Source organism: Populus euphratica, unplaced genomic scaffold (assembly GCF_000495115.2).
Source record: "Populus euphratica unplaced genomic scaffold, PopEup_1.0 scaffold19.1, whole genome shotgun sequence".
Lineage (NCBI taxonomy): Eukaryota > Viridiplantae > Streptophyta > Magnoliopsida > Malpighiales > Salicaceae > Populus > Populus euphratica.
In genome coordinates, this window is record NW_011499853.1 from 320,530 (window position 1) to 343,192 (window position 22,663).

Consider the following 22,663-nt stretch of genomic DNA (forward strand, 5'->3'; position numbering starts at 1 on the left):
AAAAATATATGTTAATTAAAAAAATTATAAATAAAAATTAAAACAATAAAAAAATATAAATTAAATTTTGTATAAAAAAAATAGAGGTTGGAACAGCCAAACAAAATCAATTTTAAAAATCTTCATAGAAAATAATAACGACCAAACTAGAATATTGAAAATTTTGAAGGGAGTGTAAATTGATAAAAATATATTTTAATACTAGAATATTGAAAATTTTGAAGGGAGTATAAATTGATAAAAATATATTTTAATTTTATAAATTATTTAAAATAAAATAAATAATAATTAAAAAAATGAGTTAAATATAAAAGAAAAATCTATTAGATGGCTAATTTGAAAAATTAGAGGGCATGGGAGAGAAGGGAAAAAAGAAGAAGAGGCAGTTGATTCCAGTTCGAAGCTCCTCCAACCATACCCATGGTCCTGGCACAATGGGAAAAGCCATATGAATTTTTTTGTTTTTGTTTTTAAGAGTATTTATATTGTTTTATCGTGCTAAAAATAATGAAAAGACCCTTTCAATCTCTATTAATTTCATAATTAATATCAGCCATGTCCCATCAAAAACTATTTTACTCTTAAAAATTAATTCAGTTAGTTTTTGTTTGAAGAACAAAATTATCACTCTAGTGTTTCAATTCACATTGCAATGAGTCTTATCTCATCATATTTCTCATATGCCTTTTAGTTTTTTTGTATTGTTTTTGTTTAATATCTAAAGCACTATTTACAAGTTGATAATACTGTACACACAAGTCTCTTCTCAAAAGAAAAAAAAAGCACTTATTTTATTCATTTATTTTTCCACATGTTTCTTACTTTATCAAATAAAATTAAATATTAATTTACGAATCAAAGTATCTCTTATTATACCAAGAATTTATTTTACAAGCATAACTCAACTCATAACTCATCAATTAGGGAAATTCAATATTTTTCCATGACTTCATCGCTGCTATAAAACAATAAATTACATTCAAAATGGGATGTAATTTGTATCCGATCCCACTTTTCATGTTATTATTTAAAAGATACAGCACTTCACACACTCAGAATTCAATCCATCACACTCTCTTTCAGCTGCTCTGCAACTTGCCATGGACTTCGGTTTCATTTTATTTTTGCTGTTTAAGGGTATCAGAGTCAGTTTCTTTGACATTTGACCATCAAAGCTAACAATGACTTTCGTTTTTCTCTGCACTTTAAAACTCCAAGACCTTGCACTGCGCAAACAACATGGTTAAAAATGAGTTCAGACTTTTTAGATGACAACTCATGATACAATTTAGGATTTAATTATTGTTTTTAGAGGGAAAAAACGAAGATAATTAGGATAAAAAGTTATATTATTCCATTTTTATATATTTTAAAAATACAAATTTTACTTTTGAACCGAACTGCAAATATATTCATTTTTATTTTTATTTTTATTATTCTAATCAAATACCTTTATATCATTTTTGTATTTATCTCTTCTATCTTGTCATGCCATTATATTTCTATTTTGTTTTTGTTAGAATTTTACAACATTGATTTAAGAGCATAAATAGAATATAGTTAGAGATAGCTGTGCATGCGCCACACATGTAAAAACTTAATCTTTTGCATTTGCTTAACTTAGAAACAAAAACAGAGAAACTTCAATGGCAGGAAAGAAATGGGATAACCAGGAGTAAAGAACAAACAATTCATTATTTCCAAGAAAGAAAGGGTTGGCTGGTGTTAAAGAATTTTAATGATGAATTGAATCCATCCGTTATAATGGAAATCACACACAATTTTTTATTTTTATTTTGTTACATGTGCACTGATGAATTTCTATTTTCTATTGCATTTTTTTGGGAAGAAAAACTCCAACAAGGAATGGTGGGGAGCTGGACATGTGTCCAACTAGGAAGACAGAATCATCAGTGGTCACAAAAGAAGCAGTTGAAAAGACAAGGAATCGAAGTGTGTGTAATAAATAATCGATTTTAATAACTTAATCACATGTTGAAATTGCAACGTTTTAAATTCCTCAAACCACAGTAATCACTAACTATGGTCGGCTCTTTTTTTATTACAACTTGGGTCAGGTCAAGTATAACAAGAAAGTAGCTGGGTTGATTCTCCCCGTTTGTACTTGAAATTTCCCTGTACAAAAACAAGAAATTGCAATGACTTTTGTTGCCTCTGATCTGGTTCCAATGGGGGGTCAATCTAATTCTTGCAAGGAAATGAAACCACAAGAAGATATTGAAGTGAAAAAGGAGCAAGAGGTTACCAATGGCTGTGGTGAAAACATGGTATCTTGCAAGGAAGGTGCTGATTTGTTGGAGAAAAGAGGGGTCCATCCTCTTTGGACACCCAGTTCCAGGTACGAGTCTGCTTTCCTTTTATTAACCAGAAAATTTTCTGTTTTTGTTGAGAAAAAAGTCTTGAATTTTTTTTTTTTTTGCTAGCTTGTAAACGAAACAAAGGGAAAAGAAAAGCTGCGATCTGTTTTATTTGTAAAGAAGTGTTGTTTATGAAAATTAAAAGCTAATTCGTGAAGGCCTGATGGGAGCTTAAATTCTACTGTGTTGTGATGCTTGAATGTAGTTGAATCTTGGGGGTTTGTTAGGTTATGTTTTTTGGACTTTCAGAAGAGGAAAGAACCTGCTGTATGTGTTCATAAATGGTGCTCTTGTTTCGCTAAATTGTTCTATTATTTAAGGATCTGAAAGTTCTCCTTTGATTAAATTATTGTAGCACCAAGAAAGCTGTGTAATACAGGACTAACGTAGAAAGAGAAATGTTGATACTTCACCAGCAATTAGAGCAGGAAGCGACACAACTGATTGTACAAGTTACACTCATAGCCAGTCCAAGAAGAGCACCATGAAGTTACACTCTTTTTTGTGACCTAAGCTACAAATTTAAAGATGCTTTCTTTCATTCAAGCCCTAGCTTCCAAACAAGGATACTTTCCATATAATTTGGGAATTTCCATAAAATATCAGCAATCAAATGTATTTTGAAAATGGATTGAAGGGTAGGGAAGAGATACAAACTGCCCCGTCTTAAAGTAGGCAGTGAATAAAAGTTCTGCAATTTTTCCTCCTTAAGCTTCAATGATCCCTTCATTTTGAGCACCAGCAGAGGCAAAATTTTATGAGTGGGATGCATCTGGATTGGTATGCTTTGTATAACAAATTACTTAATCAAATCCTTTGTGTTCTCTGTTGTCAGAGTGGGAAAGTTTAGGTGAGTATGCTTTCACTCCATGGTAGGATTCTGTGGATGCTACCAAGTTACAAGGTAACATAACTGCATATCTTGAAAGCAGTGAAGAGAGTTATTGCAAGACTTGAAAATATTTCTCTCGTTACTGCCTTCTTGTATCTCTTTTTGACATAAAATTTTTGTGCTTAAAAATCCTACCTGTACGGAATAGAAGCATTTGTTTGCTTAAAAGCTTACCCATAGAGAAAAGAAGTTATGAAAGGACTTCTACTTAATTGCTTCTTTTGGTCTGGGTTAAGGCTTGTTTGGTCAAGGACACCTTGAATGAGAAGCAGGTGAAAGTTGCCTTCATGTCACTTGTGGCGAACACATGCAGTATCAGTCTGTCAATGCTAATTGCAGGTCTATTCGCAAGACAATGCTAGCTGGCCTTTCCTTTTCCTTTTCTGTGCAGTTATTAGGCTTGAGGATGCTACTGGATCCTTTTTTGCCTTCTCCTAGATCATCTTGTCTGATTAACATGATTTTGAATAAATGTCAGATCAAGTGGCAACTAAGAGTAATCACTGTATTCTTTCAAGTAGCAATGTGCAAGCTTCTTATCAGCCAGAAAAATTGATACATTATGCAGTCATTTAAGCTCTATGACTTCTTCTTTTTCTGTGATAGAGTATGTTTTTGTTTCTGTTATGTTTACACTCTTAAGTTGCAGAACTGTCAAGTTTGATTTTGACGGTAGCTGGAAGTCCTATCTTGTGTTTTATTTTAGCAGCTCAGATTGTTTGGATCAAATGATTTTTGATCCACAGTAATTTGGTTTAGTTGAACACACGTTTGTTTTGCAATTAGTATGGTTAGTCAACTCAGGAGATTATAAAAATGGTTTAGAGTTGTCAAGTTTAATTCTGAAGGTGGTTGAAGGTCCAATTTTGGGAGTCGGCGATTGTTAGGAGAATTCTTTGCTTAATCTAGATTAATTTGTTGATCAGTTGAAAACTTTGCTCACTTATGTTTTGACACCAACTTTCTCATATCCAGGGCAGGGGGTAACCATCTTTCTAATATCCAGGGGGGTATTCACCTTACAAGCTTGGCCATGGACACATTAGCGTTGAAGAGTGGTACTCAAGTAGCAGGAACGAAATAAATGAGTAGTGACATGGGGGCAAAATGATAAAAGATTTGATATCACAATATCTTTTAAGACAAAATAGAAATTAGAAAGAAAGAGAGGGATTTGTGTAGTTAACCCAACTGATTTGAATTCTTGCAGCTACTTGCATCAAAGTTGTAAATATTTTATCCGTATTCTATTATATTTCTGCATCCTCTCATTTCACTCTGTTCTCTTTTTCCTTAAGCCTCTCCACCCCAGTCAAAACTTTTATTGTGTGGTCATCTTACTCTTCTTTAATAGATATACTTCCGACATTATTAATTAAAAAAAATTGCTTATAGAAGTTATTTAAGTGGTGGATACATGCCAGACAAGTTCAACATGATGTAATGAATTATCTTTGGTTTCTTAAGGCCCACAACCATGGCAACTTCGGGACCAAATGCCACCCTTCCTGCTCCGGATCAGCTTACCATCTTCTATGGTGGAAGTGTTGTCGTGTTTGATGCAATTCCTGCAGAAAAGGTCTTCCCTCACTAGAACTTCCAAGACTTTAATAAATATCTACATGGTAGATTTCATTCTAACTCTTAATCTTGTTCATTTAGGTCCATGAAATTATGCTTATTGCTGCTGCTGCTGCTGCTAAACCTGTTGACATGAAGAAAAGTGGGTCTCCTGATGGTACACCAGTTCTTACAAGGTCTCCTTCAATGCAAAGTACTGCTGCCCCACATGCCCAAGCCTATAGTCGTCAGAATTCCTTTTGCAGAATGCAAGCTGGTAATGGTTAGAGAACATTACTGAAATGCATTTAGCGTTGGATTTCAAATATTTTATTGCTCTTTCTCTTCTATGAGATAAGATATAACTTAATGATTCTCATTGTAATTCCATTTTTTTGTTCAAGAATTGCCTATTGCTAGGAGACATTCTCTGCAGCGATTCTTCGAGAAGCGTCGGGACAGGTATCTGTTTTGCATTTTGGGATTCTCTGTCTTATCTCTTATACTTTAAAACAACATACACACACGTAACTTCATGATTTGTGGTATTGCATCTAAGTTACGATGCTCCTATGTGTTTAATGGTTACATGATGCACAAACATATCATCTGGGCTGCCTGGACCTCTTCTTTTACTCTGTTAATTGCAGGCTGGTGAGCAAAAGCCCGTATCCCACTTCACCAGAAGGAAAAGAGGCAGACACCACAAAACCTGGTATTATTGCTGCACCTTCACCAGATGCAGGTTGCTTTGGAAAATCTCTTGCATCGGACGAACTTTAACCAAAGGTTGCTTCCAACCTTGCTTGACCGATGCTAAAGGCTTCTCATGTATCATGGAAAACTGTTATTATATTAGGTTCTTAACCTTGTTGTATTGCTCGTGCAAGATGTCAAGCGCAGTGGTGGTGAAGATTTTTTGGTTGCTTTTGGATGCACTGGACAGCATGTACAATTTCTCATTGAAACTAGGGGGATTTTGTTCACATGTCTGCCCCCTGCAGCAAAAGGCACCTGTAATGTCTTCTGAACCAGCGCCTTTTGGACGATTACTTGTGTTATTATGAACTTTGGAAAACAAATGACAAACATTTGACGTGTGTGTGGTTTGCTTGTTAATGGAACCTCTCTAGTATTGTGCTGGCCATTGTAAGACTTCTTTAAGAAATTACTCGCTGTGATGTGGTTTTAGTCCGTAGCGTGAGTCACCGGTACTTATCTTTAAGACTGGTCATGCAGATGTGAACTCATGGAGAATTGAACCAGATGACTCCATAATCCAATTTCGTGCACATTCTCCTTTAAGCTTTTGACTTTTCTTCATTTAGATTGTGCTTTTGCTTTGTTATGGCTTGTGGGTTGTGGTTTCCATTCAAGCTTTTGTCCACCATTTAATTATTTTATGATTAATACGTAAAGTAAATAGTATTTGGATTAGGTGCGTGACAATCAATGTCTCATAATGTAGTGCCTTTTTTTTTCTATAATAATTTTAAGTGCGTTCTGTCCTCTTTTTATTAAACGTTTTATTTTATGACTTGCATCACAGAACGCTAAAATTTTATGGATTTGTTCCCTACAAGCTACGAACTTGTTGCTAATGGCTTATGTAAAAATTTCCAATTTTATATCATTATGTGTTCTAATAAATATCTTAATTTCATATTAAATTAAATGAAAAAGAATCTAAAAGGTTTGTTGAATTCACGGAATGCTCTTTTATCACATAACAATGTTCGCTCGGATAGTGTTCGCTTCTTCCTTTTTTGGCATTTTTTTAATACATTTGTTTTAATTGCATCAGCTGCTAATTGGATTAAATGGGATTTTGGGCTCATAATTTATATTTAATTGTTTTCCATAAGGGTTTCGAAGGTGTTCCAGTGTTAGATTAGTGTTTAATTTGACAATATAGGTTTTAATTTTGCTAGTTGCTATTGAGTTTTCAAGGATTAATTTAAAAAAAAAAAAAAAACATTTAGGTTATTGTGTGTCAGCACCTTTTCTAAAAAAACTTGCATTGAGATTTTTTACAATTTCTTGTTGGTCCCTTTACCTTTTGAGTTATGTGTTTTAATTTAAATTTTTTTTTTTTTTACATATTACTTAATGGGTTAGAGAAAAGAGAAAGAGAATCACCAAAAAATAATGAAAGAAAAAGAAAATATTTGGTTTTGCCACTTTCTAGCAAAGAAAAAGGTACCTTTTGGTGTTAGTCTTCTTAATAGGATTTTAATGATTGTGTTTTTCATGTAAATACGCTAGAAAAATAGAAAGCTAGAAAAATAAAAAAATAGATTACGGTTGTTTAGTTTTTTTATCAATTCAATTGATTTTCACTTTGTGATTGATTTTAAAATGTTTTATGAGTGAGAATGAGTTTATCAAGATTTTTAGAGTATTTTTAAATAAAAAAAGTAAAAAAATATTTTTTTGTTTGACCTTAATTTTCCAAACTCCACCCTTCAAGGCAATATATTGTTTAATATTTTTTTAAAAGAGGAGGGACATGTCATTCACCTATCTTCAAAAAAAAAAAAAAACTAAAAGAAAAAGAAAATCAATCTAGATACTCCACTTTTGGGTTACTTGTAAGGTGTGTGGGTCAAGTAAGTTAGGCATACCAATGCTTAGTCTCTTTTATTTTTTTTATTTGTTTTTGTCTTTTTTTTATAAATTTTAATTAAAACTATTCTTTTTTATGTATTTTTTAGTTTATATTATTTATTTAGTTAAGTTTTAACTAATACCTTCCCTCTTCTTGTTTAAAATGTTAGTTGTTCAATCAAACCAAAAAAAAATTTTAGAAGACAAAGTTATTAAATTCAATAAGAGATACAAATGAGTTTGACTCAAATCTATCCAACGTTATCATTATTTTGATTTTTTTATAGAAAAAATATTAAATTAATATCATTTTAATTTTTTTATAGAAACAATAAACTAGATTTTGGGCTAGTTGGTTCAATCAATCAAACTACACTTAAAAACTTAAGTTCTCCTAGGATTTTGCTGTGTTAACATTTATATAAAAAAATAAAATAATGACACTTGGAGTTTTTTTTATTGATCATTTATTATTGAACCATGAAAATTGACAAATCATATTTAGCAGCGGAATCAAAAAATAAAATTAAGAGTCAAAATATTAGTTATTTTATTATTTAGGTTAAAAATATAAAAAGATTCAAGGAACCTTAAGGTCTATCTAATTGACCAAACTGAGTTTAATAACATTGTTAAAGAGTTCCAATAACAACTGAGTTTAATAACATTGTATTATTTTTATATTGTTATGATATATCTGTATTAATGTTATCAAAATGTTATTATTTTAATTAAAACTTTATTTTTTGATCATGATAAAATGTTGTATAAAAAATAAATATTTTGACAAAAAATTATTGGAAAAAATTGAGCAAGTTAATAAGATATATATATTTTTTAATTAGACATATACCTTTTTTTATCTTTATGTGAAGTCCAATATTTTTTTATTTCCCATGTTTGCACTAGTTGTTTTTTATTTTTTTTAAATGAATGACATAAAATAAAAAAATTATTTTTGTAGAGGTAACTAATATTAATAATAAGGTGTTGAAAAAAACTGACAAGCAAAGAAAATTATAAAAAAATAAAATAAAAAACTAAAAAGCTAATTTAAAAACAAACAAAATCACTCGTTTAATTTAGTTTAGTTTTGGTTTCACAGAGATAAAATCCATTCAACCAGTTAACTAAATTTAACTAAACTCGAAGAAAAGTTTTCCTAATTATTTTATGTAATTTCTTCTCATTAGCTGGTCTTGCTGCTCTTAAATTTGATATTGGAGGTTGCATCTCAAGATTTGGTATATAACGAGAACCATTTTATGTTTTGGGCTTGTTTAAAAGTATAATATAAATTGTTTTTTATAGAGTTTTTTTATTTTAAAATATATCAAAATAATAATCTTTTTTATTTTTTAAAATTTATTTTTAATATTATCACATCAAAACAATTTAAAAATATATAAAAATTAATTTAAATTAATTTTTATTATTATTAAAACTCCGGCGCCATGTATAGACGTTCTTACATGAATGGTGGCCTCCTGTTGGGCTCCTATTTAGGTACATCAAAGATCGTTCGCACCGGTAGAAGATTTTATCTAGTTCTATTTTTTTTTAAAAAAAAATAGTCTGCATGCTCTTAGAGCCACTCAAAAGCAAGAAACCATCATTTCGATTGAAGTGTTAGTACGTGTCTTGATGGCTTGATTCCAGTATGCAAGGCCCTTGAAAATTTTATTACCCTTTTGTTTTAATAAAAAAACAAGTTTAGGATCTCGAGGTAATAAACCATTCGAAATCTTGCATTTATTGGTTTTGTTGTCTTGATTTTCTGTTTTGGATTTCGGATGTTTCTGGGATTTTTCTTACCGTGAAAGTGTTTTTATTTCTTCAAATGTTGTATGAAATTGGAACTTTCAAGTTATCTGTATTGTTTGTTTTCTTGTTAGTATTGTCTCCCTCTGTATCTATCAAGTCATCTTCTTTTTCTGTTGGTGTAACTTTACCATGTTTATCGGTTTTCAAAGCAAAAAAATCTATCCAAAATCAAGTTAAATCAATTTAATTTAAACTGATTTTTATTTTTATTTGGGTTAAATTTTTTTAAAATAACAACTCCCAATTGAGTTTTTTTTTTATCAAAATCAAATAATAAATCATATTAGAGAATAGTATAAATTATATTCTGAGATCTCACTTGACAACTTAAATTTTTGGGTTGAGATGATTCATTAATATGGTATTAAAGCCTTAATAACCAAGTAATTTTAAGTTTGAATTTCTACATTCCTATTTATTTGATAAAAATTAAATACAAGATAAATATGTTAGAGAATAATATAAATTATATTTTAATATCTCAGTTTAAATTTTTATATTAAGATGGTTCTTTGACAAATATCTCTAATTAATAAAAAAAATTATACTAAAAGTTATTTTATTTTAATAAAACTTAAGTTATTGTTCTTTTTATATGTAAAACTTTATCACCATTGTAAATAAATAAATAAAACTTTGAAGGCTCCTTTTAGAACTAGATCATGTGTGTTTTGATCTACAGCTCTCAAAATAGTGTTATGATAATGTTGATATTTATTGTAGCATGAAAACCTTAGTCAATTTTATTAAATATACACGTCAATTTTTTAATTCATAATCATATTTTTTATTCTACTTAAAAACACATGATAACATGCAAAACGAAGCACTGCCAGCTAACTGGTACAAGCTAGTTACTTTCTGAGAGTGAAACCTTTACAGAGGACGGACTCTGATGTCCACAGAAAAGGGCAACAGGAGTAACGGGGTCTGCTTTCTGCCAAGTGGCTTTCCTGCAAGTTGAATTTGCAAAGCAATTTCCAATACTTATAGGAGTAAGATATCCCTAGCAGCTTCAATTTGATTACGTTATAGAAAAATAGCTGCGTTATCCACTCGTAAAACACAGAAGCTCGGAATTCTAGACAAAAACTTGTACATGCCAAAACATTCATTTGATGAAGAGCCCAGATAGAAAAACTAGACAGATTGACGTTAGTTGCTCTATGAAACAGGGAAATGTAGAACCTGGCCGTGACCTCCACGGTTTCTCCTCTTTGCAAAAGGGTGCCTAAACAGCGAACAAAGGAAAAACAGAAGAAGCTAGAGATCTCTGGGTATCAGATGAATGGGCAGACTTGGGGATTATTGAAGACCTCGTCCTCTTATAGACACCGAGGGAGATAGGGCAAAAGGTAGATTATTGGCGCAGTTATTCCCTTTGGAAATCAAGCAGACTTTGTAACGAGTGGGAGAAAGAGCTTCAAATTGCAAGCTTTACTAATCCTGTATGAATTGGCTACTGGCTAAAACAACAATGAAGTTTTATCACCTTAGCCTAATCCTGCACAGTAAAATGCAAAGATAACAGGGGTTGAACAATTCCAGATGGAGTCTGACGCCTACAAAAAAAGGGCCACCGGAGTAACCGGATCTTGTTCCTGCTCATTGGCTTTACAAGTTGGAAGTTACTAAGCAATTTCCAGTACTTCATGCCGTAAGGATAAATAAGATATCTCTAAGAGATTAAAGTTACATTATAGAGAAATGGTCGCATGATTTATTCATAAAAAGTTCCAAAATAAAACTCCACATTCTAAAACAGGAACTTATACATGACAAAGACGGGTCCAGAAGGAAGAACAAGACATTGACACCACTTACACTATGAAACAGCCAAATATCAAACCAGACCACTGACCATACGGCTCATTGTTACAACTAGCTAGCTCATTTCAATGCATACTCCGAAGGATTCCATGGAGGTAGCCACCAGTCATTATGAATGACACAAGAGACACCACACCAGCAGGAAAAATCTTCCTGGACTTCAAAAAACGGGAGCCCATCACTCCCATAAGTGCAGCAGATATACCTGAAAATATGGAGATGTCAAAGCTATTAAAGCTATAAAATAAGGTTACAACTTAATGGCAAGATGGCGCTTCCCTTACAAGCTATCCACATTAATGCAGCCCACTTGTAATCAAGATTCAAATGCCATTTATGGAGACTCAAATTCAGGAACTCCCAGTCATAATCACCATAATGCTAGAATGTTTAACATGAATTGATCACTCACGAGTCAATTCATCAAGGCCGAGATGCAAGATTCAGATGGTATGATAGAAAGCAGAATCACAATGACTTCAATATTCTCATCAGAAATCAAATTTCTTAACACTGCTGAGGAGAGAATCTTAAATACTCCATTGACAACAATAAAAAGATTTTTTTGAGAAAAAAAACATACAAACACCAGGCACTAGCCAGGTGCTGTCCTTTAACGCACAAATGTAACTAAAATCATAGCAGACTTTAAACCATCCTTTTGACAGCAAAAACAATAACCACAATCACTTACCAAGCCCTATTGATGATGCATAAACCGGATTCGCAGGAAGCTGTGTATAAACATAATACAGAACCGAGGCAGAAATTCCTCCTGCCAACAGCGATTTCTGGCTACCACTCTTCATATATCCCATAGCACCACCGACTGTTACAATAATCAATCACTCCACAATCAGATAAAAATCACCACCCAGCTAAAACCAGCGCAGTTACAACTCAGCTAGAACCAGATTATCCATCAATATAGTTTACTACACATTTATTCAATTCCTACAAAACTAAAAAACAGAATAAAACTTTTCTTGAAACTGAAAAAAGAAGAAGATATTTACTTCCAACAAGAGCAGCATAGCCAAGAGTCAATTTTTGAGACATGGACAAAGCCATTTTCTTTTCACTTCCACTCTCGTCTGGCGATCCTCCTTCTCCTTCGTTTTTACCACCACCACCACCACCACCACCTCCGCCTCCGCCTCCGCCGCTAATATCTTTATAACCGTCGCTGCCTCCTCCTCCGGTGTCTAATTCGATCTCGATTCCTTCAGTTGACAGGTCGACGTTATCAGTTATGATAGTACTGGAGGGAGACGAGGTGGCTTTAGAATAAGAAGAGACGACTTTAGCAGCGAAAATGGAAGTGTGCAGCTTAGGATTGGGGGAAGAAAAGAGTGAGGTTGAGGGTTGGTGAAGGCGGAGCAGGGATACTGATGGAGGTGCGAGTGTATGGAATCCAAATTTGGAAGGTTGGAAGAGAAGGGAAGACTGGGATGCCGCAACTACACCACCGCCGCCTAAAAACGCAATTTCGGCCATTTGGATCGATTTCACTTGCTTTAGTTCGGTTTGGTCCCTTTTCACAATTCTTCGCATGGGATTGGATTGGTTCTGGAATGTACAACAGCAGACCAGTCCAGTCCATTTTAGGCCCAAATAGACTGAGCCCATTATAGCCCAGCCCATACCAGCCCAGCTCAAGCAGTACGTAAATAATACCTTGATCATCCTTCTTCTTCTAGTTATAGGTAGTGGTAGGCTGGACTCCAGATGAGCCGAGCTTAGCTTTGATTTTGCTCGAACTCGACTTTAGCAAAAGTCAAATTTGACGATTTTAAAGTATGGCCTCAAGCGTAGTTGATTTGACTTTTTTAACCCCTAGCTTGTCTCATTTTAAATTACTTAATGAAACTACAAACATACCCGCTTGTTTTATGATATTTGTTTATTAATAGAAATATCATTCAATGAAAATTTTTAGATTTTATTTTTAAGAAAATATTTTTCGACTCTTGAGAATCTTGTCATCCTTAAAATTGATTTTTTGTTGATGTAATATTATTAATTTATCACCTTCTCTCTTTATAACATCTCTATAATTCGATACATGATATTAATGATATGATTGAAAATTATTTAAAAAATTACTAAATTTATTTTTCAAATGGTCTTGTTTAATAACTCCATCTATCAACAAGTTAAACTTAATTTTTAAATTTTAAATTTTAATTATTTCTTGATTTTGAGTATTACATATAACTCTTATAATTTGATGATTTTTTTTATTTAAATTTTAGTAAAGATTTCTTTGTATTTTGAATATCATATGCATCAACATCAATTTATATAAAAATCAATCACACTTCTTATCCATAAACCATACCAAACTCATAATCCCACTTATTATTTTAGAACCCATAATTATTATGTTCAACATTTCATAACCTATTCTTAATAATTAATAACGTTTATAACATTAATAATTTCACATACACAACAAAAATTTAACATCAACTCATTTACAATGAATTTAACATGTAACACTTGAATATATGTGTGTATTCAAGTGGTATATTGATTATATGGTTACTATACTAAATACAATGACATGTATAACAAACATGTAAGACAAACTATACCAAAATTCAAATAACACACGCATTTACATCTCCATAATTACTTATTGAAAATTGCTAATTTAATCTAATAATATCTTTGTTACATAATAAAATAAAATGCTTGATATTATAATCCATAAACTTTATATTATAATATGATAGTTTATATTTGACTATATATACATGAAAGTAATAAACTATTAATCATTCCTGGTAAGTTTGTGAGGCACCTATAAAAAAATTAATAATATTTTTAAGTCTCGAGATAAATATTTTGTTTAAAACCTTAAAAAAATATCTATACTTTTCATGTAAACAATATTTAAAACCATTATATATAATCATTCTAAGTTTTTTTCTTCATAAAGTTACTTAACTCGAAACAAATCTCACAGTATTTATAAAGTGATTAATCATTTCAACATTTTCATGTTGAACCCAATAATCTAGTACTTCTTTCTAGATATCAATCAACGTGGTCAACTCATTTTAATTATCAATCAATCCAATATTTTTATATAAAGGCTAATAATCCAATATTTCATCATGAATACCAATTAATCCGGCAAACTCATCTTGGTTGCCAATTAATCTGGAATTCTCATATGAAAGTCAATAATCTAATATTCCTTCACAAACATCAATCAATTTGGCAAAGTCATCTTGATTGTTAGTCAATCCAATATTTTTATATGAAAGCTAACAATCTGGTATTCTTTAACGAATATCAAATCAATCCTCTCAAGAAACATATTATTATCACTATCCATATTTTTATATATTAATTAATTAATTAATTAGTAAAATTTATAGGGAATTTATAAAGAAAATCACCACAAGATACAAAATAATTACCTGTTGTCTAACTTTGAGCGGCTTTACTAGCTCGCTGGATCCCCCTAATAGCTTCTTTTGTATCAAGAGGTTTTTAAATCAATTACTATTACATAATAATATTCTAATTTTTCATTGTAACAATCATTATAGTTCTATTAAGGTTTTTCATCTACACGTTGAAATCATTAGTTTTAAAAAAAAATCAACTTAATTACAAAAACATTCATGATTCCATCAACTCTTATTAATTTCATACAATTCTATATAGTTTATAATTTCTCTAAGATTTTGCAATTTCAGGCTTTAAGACCTAACCATTTAATTATTCAATATTTCATCATTTCATTAATTGAATTCAATAAAAAAATCATTGTTTATGTGATCATACACACATTTATAACACAATTAATGGACGATATAATAAATGTGACACTTCCTCCTCTGTTCTTATTATGGTCAGCCCTTAGGGTTTTTCTACCTATAAAAAATTATTTGTTATTTTAACATGATTTCACTCTTATTACATCATTTAAGGATTATAGAAACTTCATTTCTATAAAGTTGACTCCCCCCTCTAAATTTTATTTCAAAAATCCTAATTCAATTTTGATCAACTTTTCTAAATGATATAAAAAGGTTTCAAATATCTTACATAGTTACAAGATGTATTTCAAAAATCAACCAACTAAAATTTTTCAAGACTTCTCTTTTTTTCCTCTTATTTCTTCGCTCTTTCTAGCTCAATTTTTTCCTCTCTTTGATCTTTTTTAATTTTTAGTGTGGATGCATTTTTCTTATTTTAAACCTTTTTTTTCCCATCCTTAAACCTTACTCTCTAACCCTTTAAGGTAAAAGAAAGGAAGAATAATTGAAAATGTTATTTTCTATCTAATTGTATACCATCGGGTTATAACAAGGACAATAATCAAAATAATCTGATTGTTTTAAAAAATGATCTATTTGTTTTATGAAGTTGGTCTAACTTTTTTGAAAAATGGCTAGACTATTTTTTATTTTGAAAAAAATAAACATTCTTGCCGATAACTTTTCTTCTTTTGTATCCTTTAACTCTTTTTTCTTATTTCATTTCATTACACTATAGTTTATATTATAATATTATTTTTAATTTATCTTGGTGTTTACACTCTACTCTCTTATTTTCTACGAACTTGCTTTTTCCTTTTAAATTTCAGATATTGAAACATACAACAAATAAAGTTTATAACTAAAAAGTTTGACCCTCAAAGCAGATCAATTACAAATAATAAAGTTAAAAAAGTCAAGGATCAAAGTGTGTTTTTTTAGCTTCGTGAATATCAAAAAGGAAAAAAAAGGATTGGATTCTTGTTTACATATTAAACCCAATCCCTATTGTTTTTATTTTTTTAACTGATAAAACTAAATGTATCATGTGAAATTCAGAATAAATTCAAAGTTAGGGTATTTTTCAATGTTACAAATATGACAAAACACAAGAACATAAAGAAATTACCTCTTGATTTTAAATTATGTGAACAAGAAGTTGAAAAATGAAATTCAGAGAAAAAAGTATGCAATCTAAAATGAATAACTAAACAATAATATAAAAAATATAGACAAATTAGACATGCTATAGCAATCCATAAATGTGTTTCAGTATGCAAAAACAGTCAAATAAACAAGAAAATAATGTAATGATTATTAAAAAATAAAACTTGTTTATTTTTAATATGTTACAGTTTAAGATAAATGATTTCAATAACAACAATTAAACAAACATTAGATTCATATTTTATTTAACAAAGAAAGGTTTATATATTTACTAATATTAGTACTCATTATCGTTTTAATTGATAGAATTAGAATAATAATAAAACATTATCAAATTTAAAATCAATACTATATAAAAATAACAATCTCATCTCATAATTATTAGGATTTACAAGATATTCATCTTTTAAGACTTAAAAATTTAGAGTTAAGATTCTTTTCTCTTTTGGTATATGTTGTGTTTGATTAATAATGAGTTTTGATTTAACTAACCTTAACCTTAATGAATGGATCTTTAATTAATTAATAATCTAATTAATTAGTAAAAATAACAAAGATATTTTAGTTATTTTTAATAAAAATATCAATAATATTGTTTAATAGAGGAGAAACCGTAAGGATGAAATTTTATTAGATGTTATGGATATTGATTCAAATAGATGGATTTTTTTTTTTGACTTGATTGGATTTCAAGTAAAATCCTAAAGTAAAAAATCAGTTAATTATATTAGTTTACACGACCCAAACCCTTCTTGAAATAAATAAATAACTTAAAAGTTTTTAAAAAATACATGTATAATAAACTAATTATATGATAAATAGTTTTAAATTATAACATGATGTTCAAATCGAGTTTGAATAATGAATAACACATAGATATCCCTTTGGATTTGAGTTAGATTCATATAATTATTTTGGTTTGGATATAAACAATATAAAACCCAACCTCTTAATATTTATTGCCATATCCAAAAGTGGCCAATTCATTTATTTTTCCACATGCTTCTTACTTTATCAAATAAAATTAAATATTAATTTACGAATCAAAGTATCTCTTATTATACCAAGAATTTATTTTACAAGCATAACTCAACTCATAACTCATCAATTAGGGAAATTCAATATTTTTCCATGACTTCATCGCTGCTATAAAACAATAAATTACATTCAAAATGGGATGTAATTTGTATCCGATCCCACTTTTCATGTTATTATTTAAAAGATACAGCACTTCACACACTCAGAATTCAATCCATCACACTCTCTTTCAGCTGCTCTGCAACTTGCCATGGACTTCGGTTTCATTTTATTTTTGCTGTTTAAGGGTATCAGAGTCAGTTTCTTTGACATTTGACCATCAAAGCTAACAATGACTTTCGTTTTTCTCTGCACTTTAAAACTCCAAGACCTTGCACTGCGCAAACAACATGGTTAAAAATGAGTTCAGACTTTTTAGATGACAACTCATGATACAATTTAGGATTTAATTATTGTTTTTAGAGGGAAAAAACGAAGATAATTAGGATAAAAAGTTATATTATTCCATTTTTATATATTTTAAAAATACAAATTTTACTTTTGAACCGAACTGCAAATATATTCATGTTTATTTTTATTTTTATTATTCTAATCAAATACCTTTATATCATTTTTGTATTTATCTCTTCTATCTTGTCATGCCATTATATTTCTATTTTGTTTTTGTTAGAATTTTACAACATTGATTTAAGAGCATAAATAGAATATAGTTAGAGATAGCTGTGCATGCGCCACACATGTAAAAACTTAATCTTTTGCATTTGCTTAACTTAGAAACAAAAACAGAGAAACTTCAATGGCAGGAAAGAAATGGGATAACCAGGAGTAAAGAACAAACAATTCATTATTTCCAAGAAAGAAAGGGTTGGCTGGTGTTAAAGAATTTTAATGATGAATTGAATCCATCCGTTATAATGGAAATCACACACAATTTTTTATTTTTATTTTGTTACATGTGCACTGATGAATTTCTATTTTCTATTGCATTTTTTTGGGAAGAAAAACTCCAACAAGGAATGGTGGGGAGCTGGACATGTGTCCAACTAGGAAGACAGAATCATCAGTGGTCACAAAAGAAGCAGTTGAAAAGACAAGGAATCGAAGTGTGTGTAATAAATAATCGATTTTAATAACTTAATCACATGTTGAAATTGCAACGTTTTAAATTCCTCAAACCACAGTAATCACTAACTATGGTCGGCTCTTTTTTTATTACAACTTGGGTCAGGTCAAGTATAACAAGAAAGTAGCTGGGTTGATTCTCCCCGTTTGTACTTGAAATTTCCCTGTACAAAAACAAGAAATTGCAATGACTTTTGTTGCCTCTGATCTGGTTCCAATGGGGGGTCAATCTAATTCTTGCAAGGAAATGAAACCACAAGAAGATATTGAAGTGAAAAAGGAGCAAGAGGTTACCAATGGCTGTGGTGAAAACATGGTATCTTGCAAGGAAGGTGCTGATTTGTTGGAGAAAAAAGGGGTCCATCCTCTTTGGACACCCAGTTCCAGGTACGAGTCTGCTTTCCTTTTATTAACCAGAAAATTTTCTGTTTTTGTTGAGAAAAAAGTCTTGAATTTTTATTTTTTTTGCTAGCTTGTAAACGAAACAAAGGGAAAAGAGAAGCTGCGATCTGTTGTATTTGTAAAGAAGTGTTGTTTATGAAAATTAAAAGCTAATTCGTGAAGGCCTGATGGGAGCTTAAATTCTACTGTGTTGTGATGCTTGAATGTAGTTGAATCTTGGGGGTTTGTTAGGTTATGTTTTTTGGACTTTCAGAAGAGGAAAGAACCTGCTGTATGTGTTCATAAATGGTGCTCTTGTTTCGCTAAATTGTTCTATTATTTAAGGATCTGAAAGTTCTCCTTTGATTAAATTATTGTAGCACCAAGAAAGGTGTGTAATACAGGACTAACGTAGAAAGAGAAATGTTGATACTTCACCAGCAATTAGAGCAGGAAGCGACACAACTGATTGTACAAGTTACACTCATAGCCAGTCCAAGAAGAGCACCATGAAGTTACACTCTTTTTTGTGACCTAAGCTACAAATTTAAAGATGCTTTCTTTCATTCAAGCCCTAGCTTCCAAACAAGGATACTTTCCATATAATTTGGGAATTTCCATAAAATATCAGCAATCAAATGTATTTTGAAAATGGATTGAAGGGTAGGGAAGAGATACAAACTGCCCCGTCTTAAAGTAGGCAGTGAATAAAAGTTCTGCAATTTTTCCTCCTTAAGCTTCAATGATCCCTTCATTTTGAGCACCAGCAGAGGCAAAATTTTATGAGTGGGATGCATCTGGATTGGTATGCTTTGTATAACAAATTACTTAATCAAATCCTTTGTGTTCTCTGTTGTCAGAGTGGGAAAGTTTAGGTGAGTATGCTTTCACTCCATGGTAGGATTCTGTGGATGCTACCAAGTTACAAGGTAACATAACTGCATATCTTGAAAGCAGTGAAGAGAGTTATTGCAAGACTTGAAAATATTTCTCTCGTTACTGCCATCTTGTATCTCTTTTTGACATAAAATTTTTGTGCTTAAAAATCCTACCTGTACGGAATAGAAGCATTTGTTTGCTTAAAAGCTTACCCATAGAGAAAAGAAGTTATGAAAGGACTTCTACTTAATTGCTTCTTTTGGTCTGGGTTAAGGCTTGTTTGGTCAAGGACACCTTGAATGAGAAGCAGGTGAAAGTTGCCTTCATGTCACTTGTGGCGAACACATGCAGTATCAGTCTGTCAATGCTAATTGCAGGTCTATTCGCAAGACAATGCTAGCTGGCCTTTCCTTTTCCTTTTCTGTGCAGTTATTAGGCTTGAGGATGCTACTGGATCCTTTTTTGCCTTCTCCTAGATCATCTTGTCTGATTAACATGATTTTCAATAAATGTCAGATCAAGTGGCAACTAAGAGTAATCACTGTATTCTTTCAAGTAGCAATGTGCAAGCTTCTTATCAGCCAGAAAAATTGATACATTATGCAGTCATTTAAGCTCTATGACTTCTTTTTTTTCTGTGATATGTTTTTGTTTCTGTTATGTTTACACTCTTAAGTTGCAGAACTGTCAAGTTTGATTTTGACGGTAGCTGGAAGTCCTATCTTGTGTTTTATTTTAGCAGCTCAGATTGTTTGGATCAAATGATTTTTGATCCACAGTAATTTGGTTTAGTTGAACACACGTTTGTTTTGCAATTAGTATGATTAGTCAACTCAGGAGATTATAAAAATGGTTTAGAGTTGTCAAGTTTAATTCTGAAGGTGGTTGAAGGTCCAATTTTGGGAGTCGGCGATTGTTAGGAGAATTCTTTGCTTAATCTAGATTAATTTGTTGATCAGTTGAAAACTTTGCTCACTTATGTTTTGACACCAACTTTCTCATATCCAGGGCAGGGGGTAACCATCTTTCTAATATCCAGGGGGGTATTCACCTTACAAGCTTGGCCATGGACACATTAGCGTTGAAGAGTGGTACTCAAGTAGCAGGAACGAAATAAATGAGTAGTGACATGGGGGCAAAATGATAAAAGATTTGATATCACAATATCTTTTAAGACAAAATAGAAATTAGAAAGAAAGAGAGGGATTTGTGTAGTTAACCCAACTGATTTGAATTCTTGCAGCTACTTGCATCAAAGTTGTAAATATTTTATCCGTATTCTATTATATTTCTGCATCCTCTCATTTCACTCTGTTCTCTTTTTCCTTAAGCCTCTCCACCCCAGTCAAAACTTTTATTGTGTGGTCATCTTACTCTTCTTTAATATATATACTTCCGACATTATTAATTAAAAAAAATTGCTTATAGAAGTTATTTAAGTGGTGGATACATGCCAGACAAGTTCAACATGATGTAATGAATTATCTTTGGTTTCTTAAGGCCCGCAACCATGGCAACTTCGGGACCAAATGCCACCATTCCTGCTCCGGATCAGCTTACCATCTTCTATGGTGGAAGTGTTGTCGTGTTTGATGCAATTCCTGCAGAAAAGGTCTTCCCTCACTAGAACTTCCAAGACTTTAATAAATATCTACATGGTAGATTTCATTCTAACTCTTAATCTTGTTCATTTAGGTCCATGAAATTATGCTTATTGCTGCTGCTGCTGCTGCTAAACCTGTTGACATGAAGAAAAGTGGGTCTCCTGATGGTACACCAGTTCTTACAAGGTCTCCTTCAATGCAAAGTACTGCTGCCCCACATGCCCAAGCCTATAGTCGTCAGAATTCCTTTTGCAGAATGCAAGCTGGTAATGGTTAGAGAACATTACTGAAATGCATTTAGCGTTGGATTTCAAATATTTTATTGCTCTTTCTCTTCTATGAGATTAGATATAACTTAATGATTCTCATTGTAATTCCATTTTTTTGTTCAAGAATTGCCTATTGCTAGGAGACATTCTCTGCAGCGATTCTTCGAGAAGCGTCGGGACAGGTATCTGTTTTGCATTTTGGGATTCTCTGTCTTATCTCTTATACTTTAAAACAACATACACACACGTAACTTCATGATTTGTGGTATTGCATCTAAGTTACGATGCTCCTATGTGTTTAATGGTTACATGATGCACAAACATATCATCTGGGCTGCCTGGACCTCTTCTTTTACTCTGTTAATTGCAGGCTGGTGAGCAAAAGCCCGTATCCCACTTCACCAGAAGGAAAAGAGGCAGACACCACAAAACCTGGTATTATTGCTGCACCTTCACCAGATGCAGGTTGCTTTGGAAAATCTCTTGCATCGGACGAACTTTAACCAAAGGTTGCTTCCAACCTTGCTTGACCGATGCTAAAGGCTTCTCATGTATCATGGAAAACTGTTATTATATTAGGTTCTTAACCTTGTTGTATTGCTCGTGCAAGATGTCAAGCGCAGTGGTGGTGAAGATTTTTTGGTTGCTTTTGGATGCACTGGACAGCATGTACAATTTCTCATTGAAACTAGGGGGATTTTGTTCACATGTCTGCCCCCTGCAGCAAAAGGCACCTGTAATGTCTTCTGAACCAGCGCCTTTTGGACGATTACTTGTGTTATTATGAACTTTGGAAAACAAATGACAAACATTTGACGTGTGTGTGGTTTGCTTGTTAATGGAACCTCTCTAGTATTGTGCTGGCCATTGTAAGACTTCTTTAAGAAATTACTCGCTGTGATGTGGTTTTAGTCCGTAGCGTGAGTCACCGGTACTGGATCTTTAAGACTGGTCATGGAGATGCAAACTCATGGAGAATTCAACCAGATGAGTCCATAAATCCAATTTCGTGCACATTCTCCTTCAAGCTTTTGACTTTTCTTCATTTAGATTGTGCTTTTGCTTTGTTATGGCTTGTGGGTTGTGGTTTCCATTCAAGCTTTTGTCCACCATTTAATTACTTTATGATTAATACGTAAAGTAAATAGTATTTGGATTAGGTGCGTGACAATCAATGTCTCATAATGTAGTGCCTTTTTTTTTCTATAATAATTTTAAGTGCGTTCTGTCCTCTTTTTATTAAACGTTTTATTTTATGACTTGCATCACAGAACGCAAAAATTTTATGGATTTGTTCCCTACAAGCTACGAACTTGTTGCTAATGGCTTATGTAAA

General features: G+C 31.8%; 3 protein-coding genes and 1 long non-coding RNA gene across 6 annotated transcripts; 2 read left to right on the forward strand and 2 right to left on the reverse strand.

Annotated features, from left to right (window-relative positions):
• The first annotated feature begins 2,033 nt into the window (after positions 1-2,033).
• Positions 2,034-6,011, forward strand: LOC105122084 (protein TIFY 3B-like). 2 transcript variants are annotated; one of them, XM_011020992.1, is made up of 5 exons: positions 2,034-2,359; positions 4,738-4,849; positions 4,933-5,113; positions 5,235-5,292; positions 5,481-6,011. In XM_011020992.1, the coding sequence occupies exons 1-5, from the start codon at positions 2,160-2,162 to the stop codon at positions 5,611-5,613; spliced, it is 684 nt and encodes a 227-aa protein (XP_011019294.1). In that variant the 5' UTR covers positions 2,034-2,159; the 3' UTR covers positions 5,614-6,011. The 2 variants fall into 2 exon arrangements, with proteins under 2 accessions (XP_011019294.1, XP_011019295.1); XM_011020993.1 differs by having other exon boundaries at positions 2,039-2,359; positions 4,933-5,107.
• Positions 3,866-20,935, reverse strand: LOC105122083 (uncharacterized). The gene is made up of 2 exons (XR_841641.1): positions 20,116-20,935; positions 3,866-3,898 (listed from the first exon to the last, which is right to left on the reverse strand). It is a non-coding gene; the product is annotated as an uncharacterized LOC105122083 (long non-coding RNA).
• On the reverse strand, positions 10,939-12,624 carry LOC105122082 (dachshund homolog 1-like). The gene is made up of 3 exons (XM_011020991.1): positions 12,108-12,624; positions 11,786-11,920; positions 10,939-11,296 (listed from the first exon to the last, which is right to left on the reverse strand). Exons 1-3 carry the CDS (start codon positions 12,586-12,588, stop codon positions 11,157-11,159), a joined length of 756 nt encoding a protein of 251 aa, XP_011019293.1. The 5' UTR covers positions 12,589-12,624; the 3' UTR covers positions 10,939-11,156.
• Positions 18,268-22,196, forward strand: LOC105122081 (protein TIFY 3B-like). Of its 2 annotated transcripts, none has more exons than XM_011020989.1 (5): positions 18,268-18,581; positions 20,955-21,066; positions 21,150-21,330; positions 21,452-21,509; positions 21,698-22,196. In XM_011020989.1, exons 1-5 carry the CDS (start codon positions 18,382-18,384, stop codon positions 21,828-21,830), a joined length of 684 nt encoding a protein of 227 aa, XP_011019291.1. In that variant the 5' UTR covers positions 18,268-18,381; the 3' UTR covers positions 21,831-22,196. The 2 variants fall into 2 exon arrangements, with proteins under 2 accessions (XP_011019291.1, XP_011019292.1); XM_011020990.1 differs by having other exon boundaries at positions 18,271-18,581; positions 21,150-21,324.
• The last annotated feature ends 467 nt before the right edge of the window (positions 22,197-22,663 follow it).

Coding starts and splice junctions, on each gene's coding strand:
- LOC105122082 (XM_011020991.1), bottom strand. CDS start 12,588: ATGGCCGAAATTGCGTTTTTAGGCGGCGGTGGTGTAGTTGCGGCATCC. Junction 11,921..12,107: donor CTATGCTGCTCTTGTTGGAA/GTAAATATCTTC, acceptor TTATTGTAACAG/TCGGTGGTGCTATGGGATAT. Junction 11,297..11,785: donor TGCATCATCAATAGGGCTTG/GTAAGTGATTGT, acceptor CCATATTTTCAG/GTATATCTGCTGCACTTATG.
- LOC105122081 (XM_011020989.1), top strand. CDS start 18,382: ATGACTTTTGTTGCCTCTGATCTGGTTCCAATGGGGGGTCAATCTAAT. Junction 21,067..21,149: donor ATGCAATTCCTGCAGAAAAG/GTCTTCCCTCAC, acceptor TTGTTCATTTAG/GTCCATGAAATTATGCTTAT. Junction 21,331..21,451: donor CAGAATGCAAGCTGGTAATG/GTTAGAGAACAT, acceptor TTTTTGTTCAAG/AATTGCCTATTGCTAGGAGA.
- LOC105122084 (XM_011020992.1), top strand. CDS start 2,160: ATGACTTTTGTTGCCTCTGATCTGGTTCCAATGGGGGGTCAATCTAAT. Junction 2,360..4,737: donor CTTTGGACACCCAGTTCCAG/GTACGAGTCTGC, acceptor TGGTTTCTTAAG/GCCCACAACCATGGCAACTT. Junction 5,293..5,480: donor TTCGAGAAGCGTCGGGACAG/GTATCTGTTTTG, acceptor TGTTAATTGCAG/GCTGGTGAGCAAAAGCCCGT.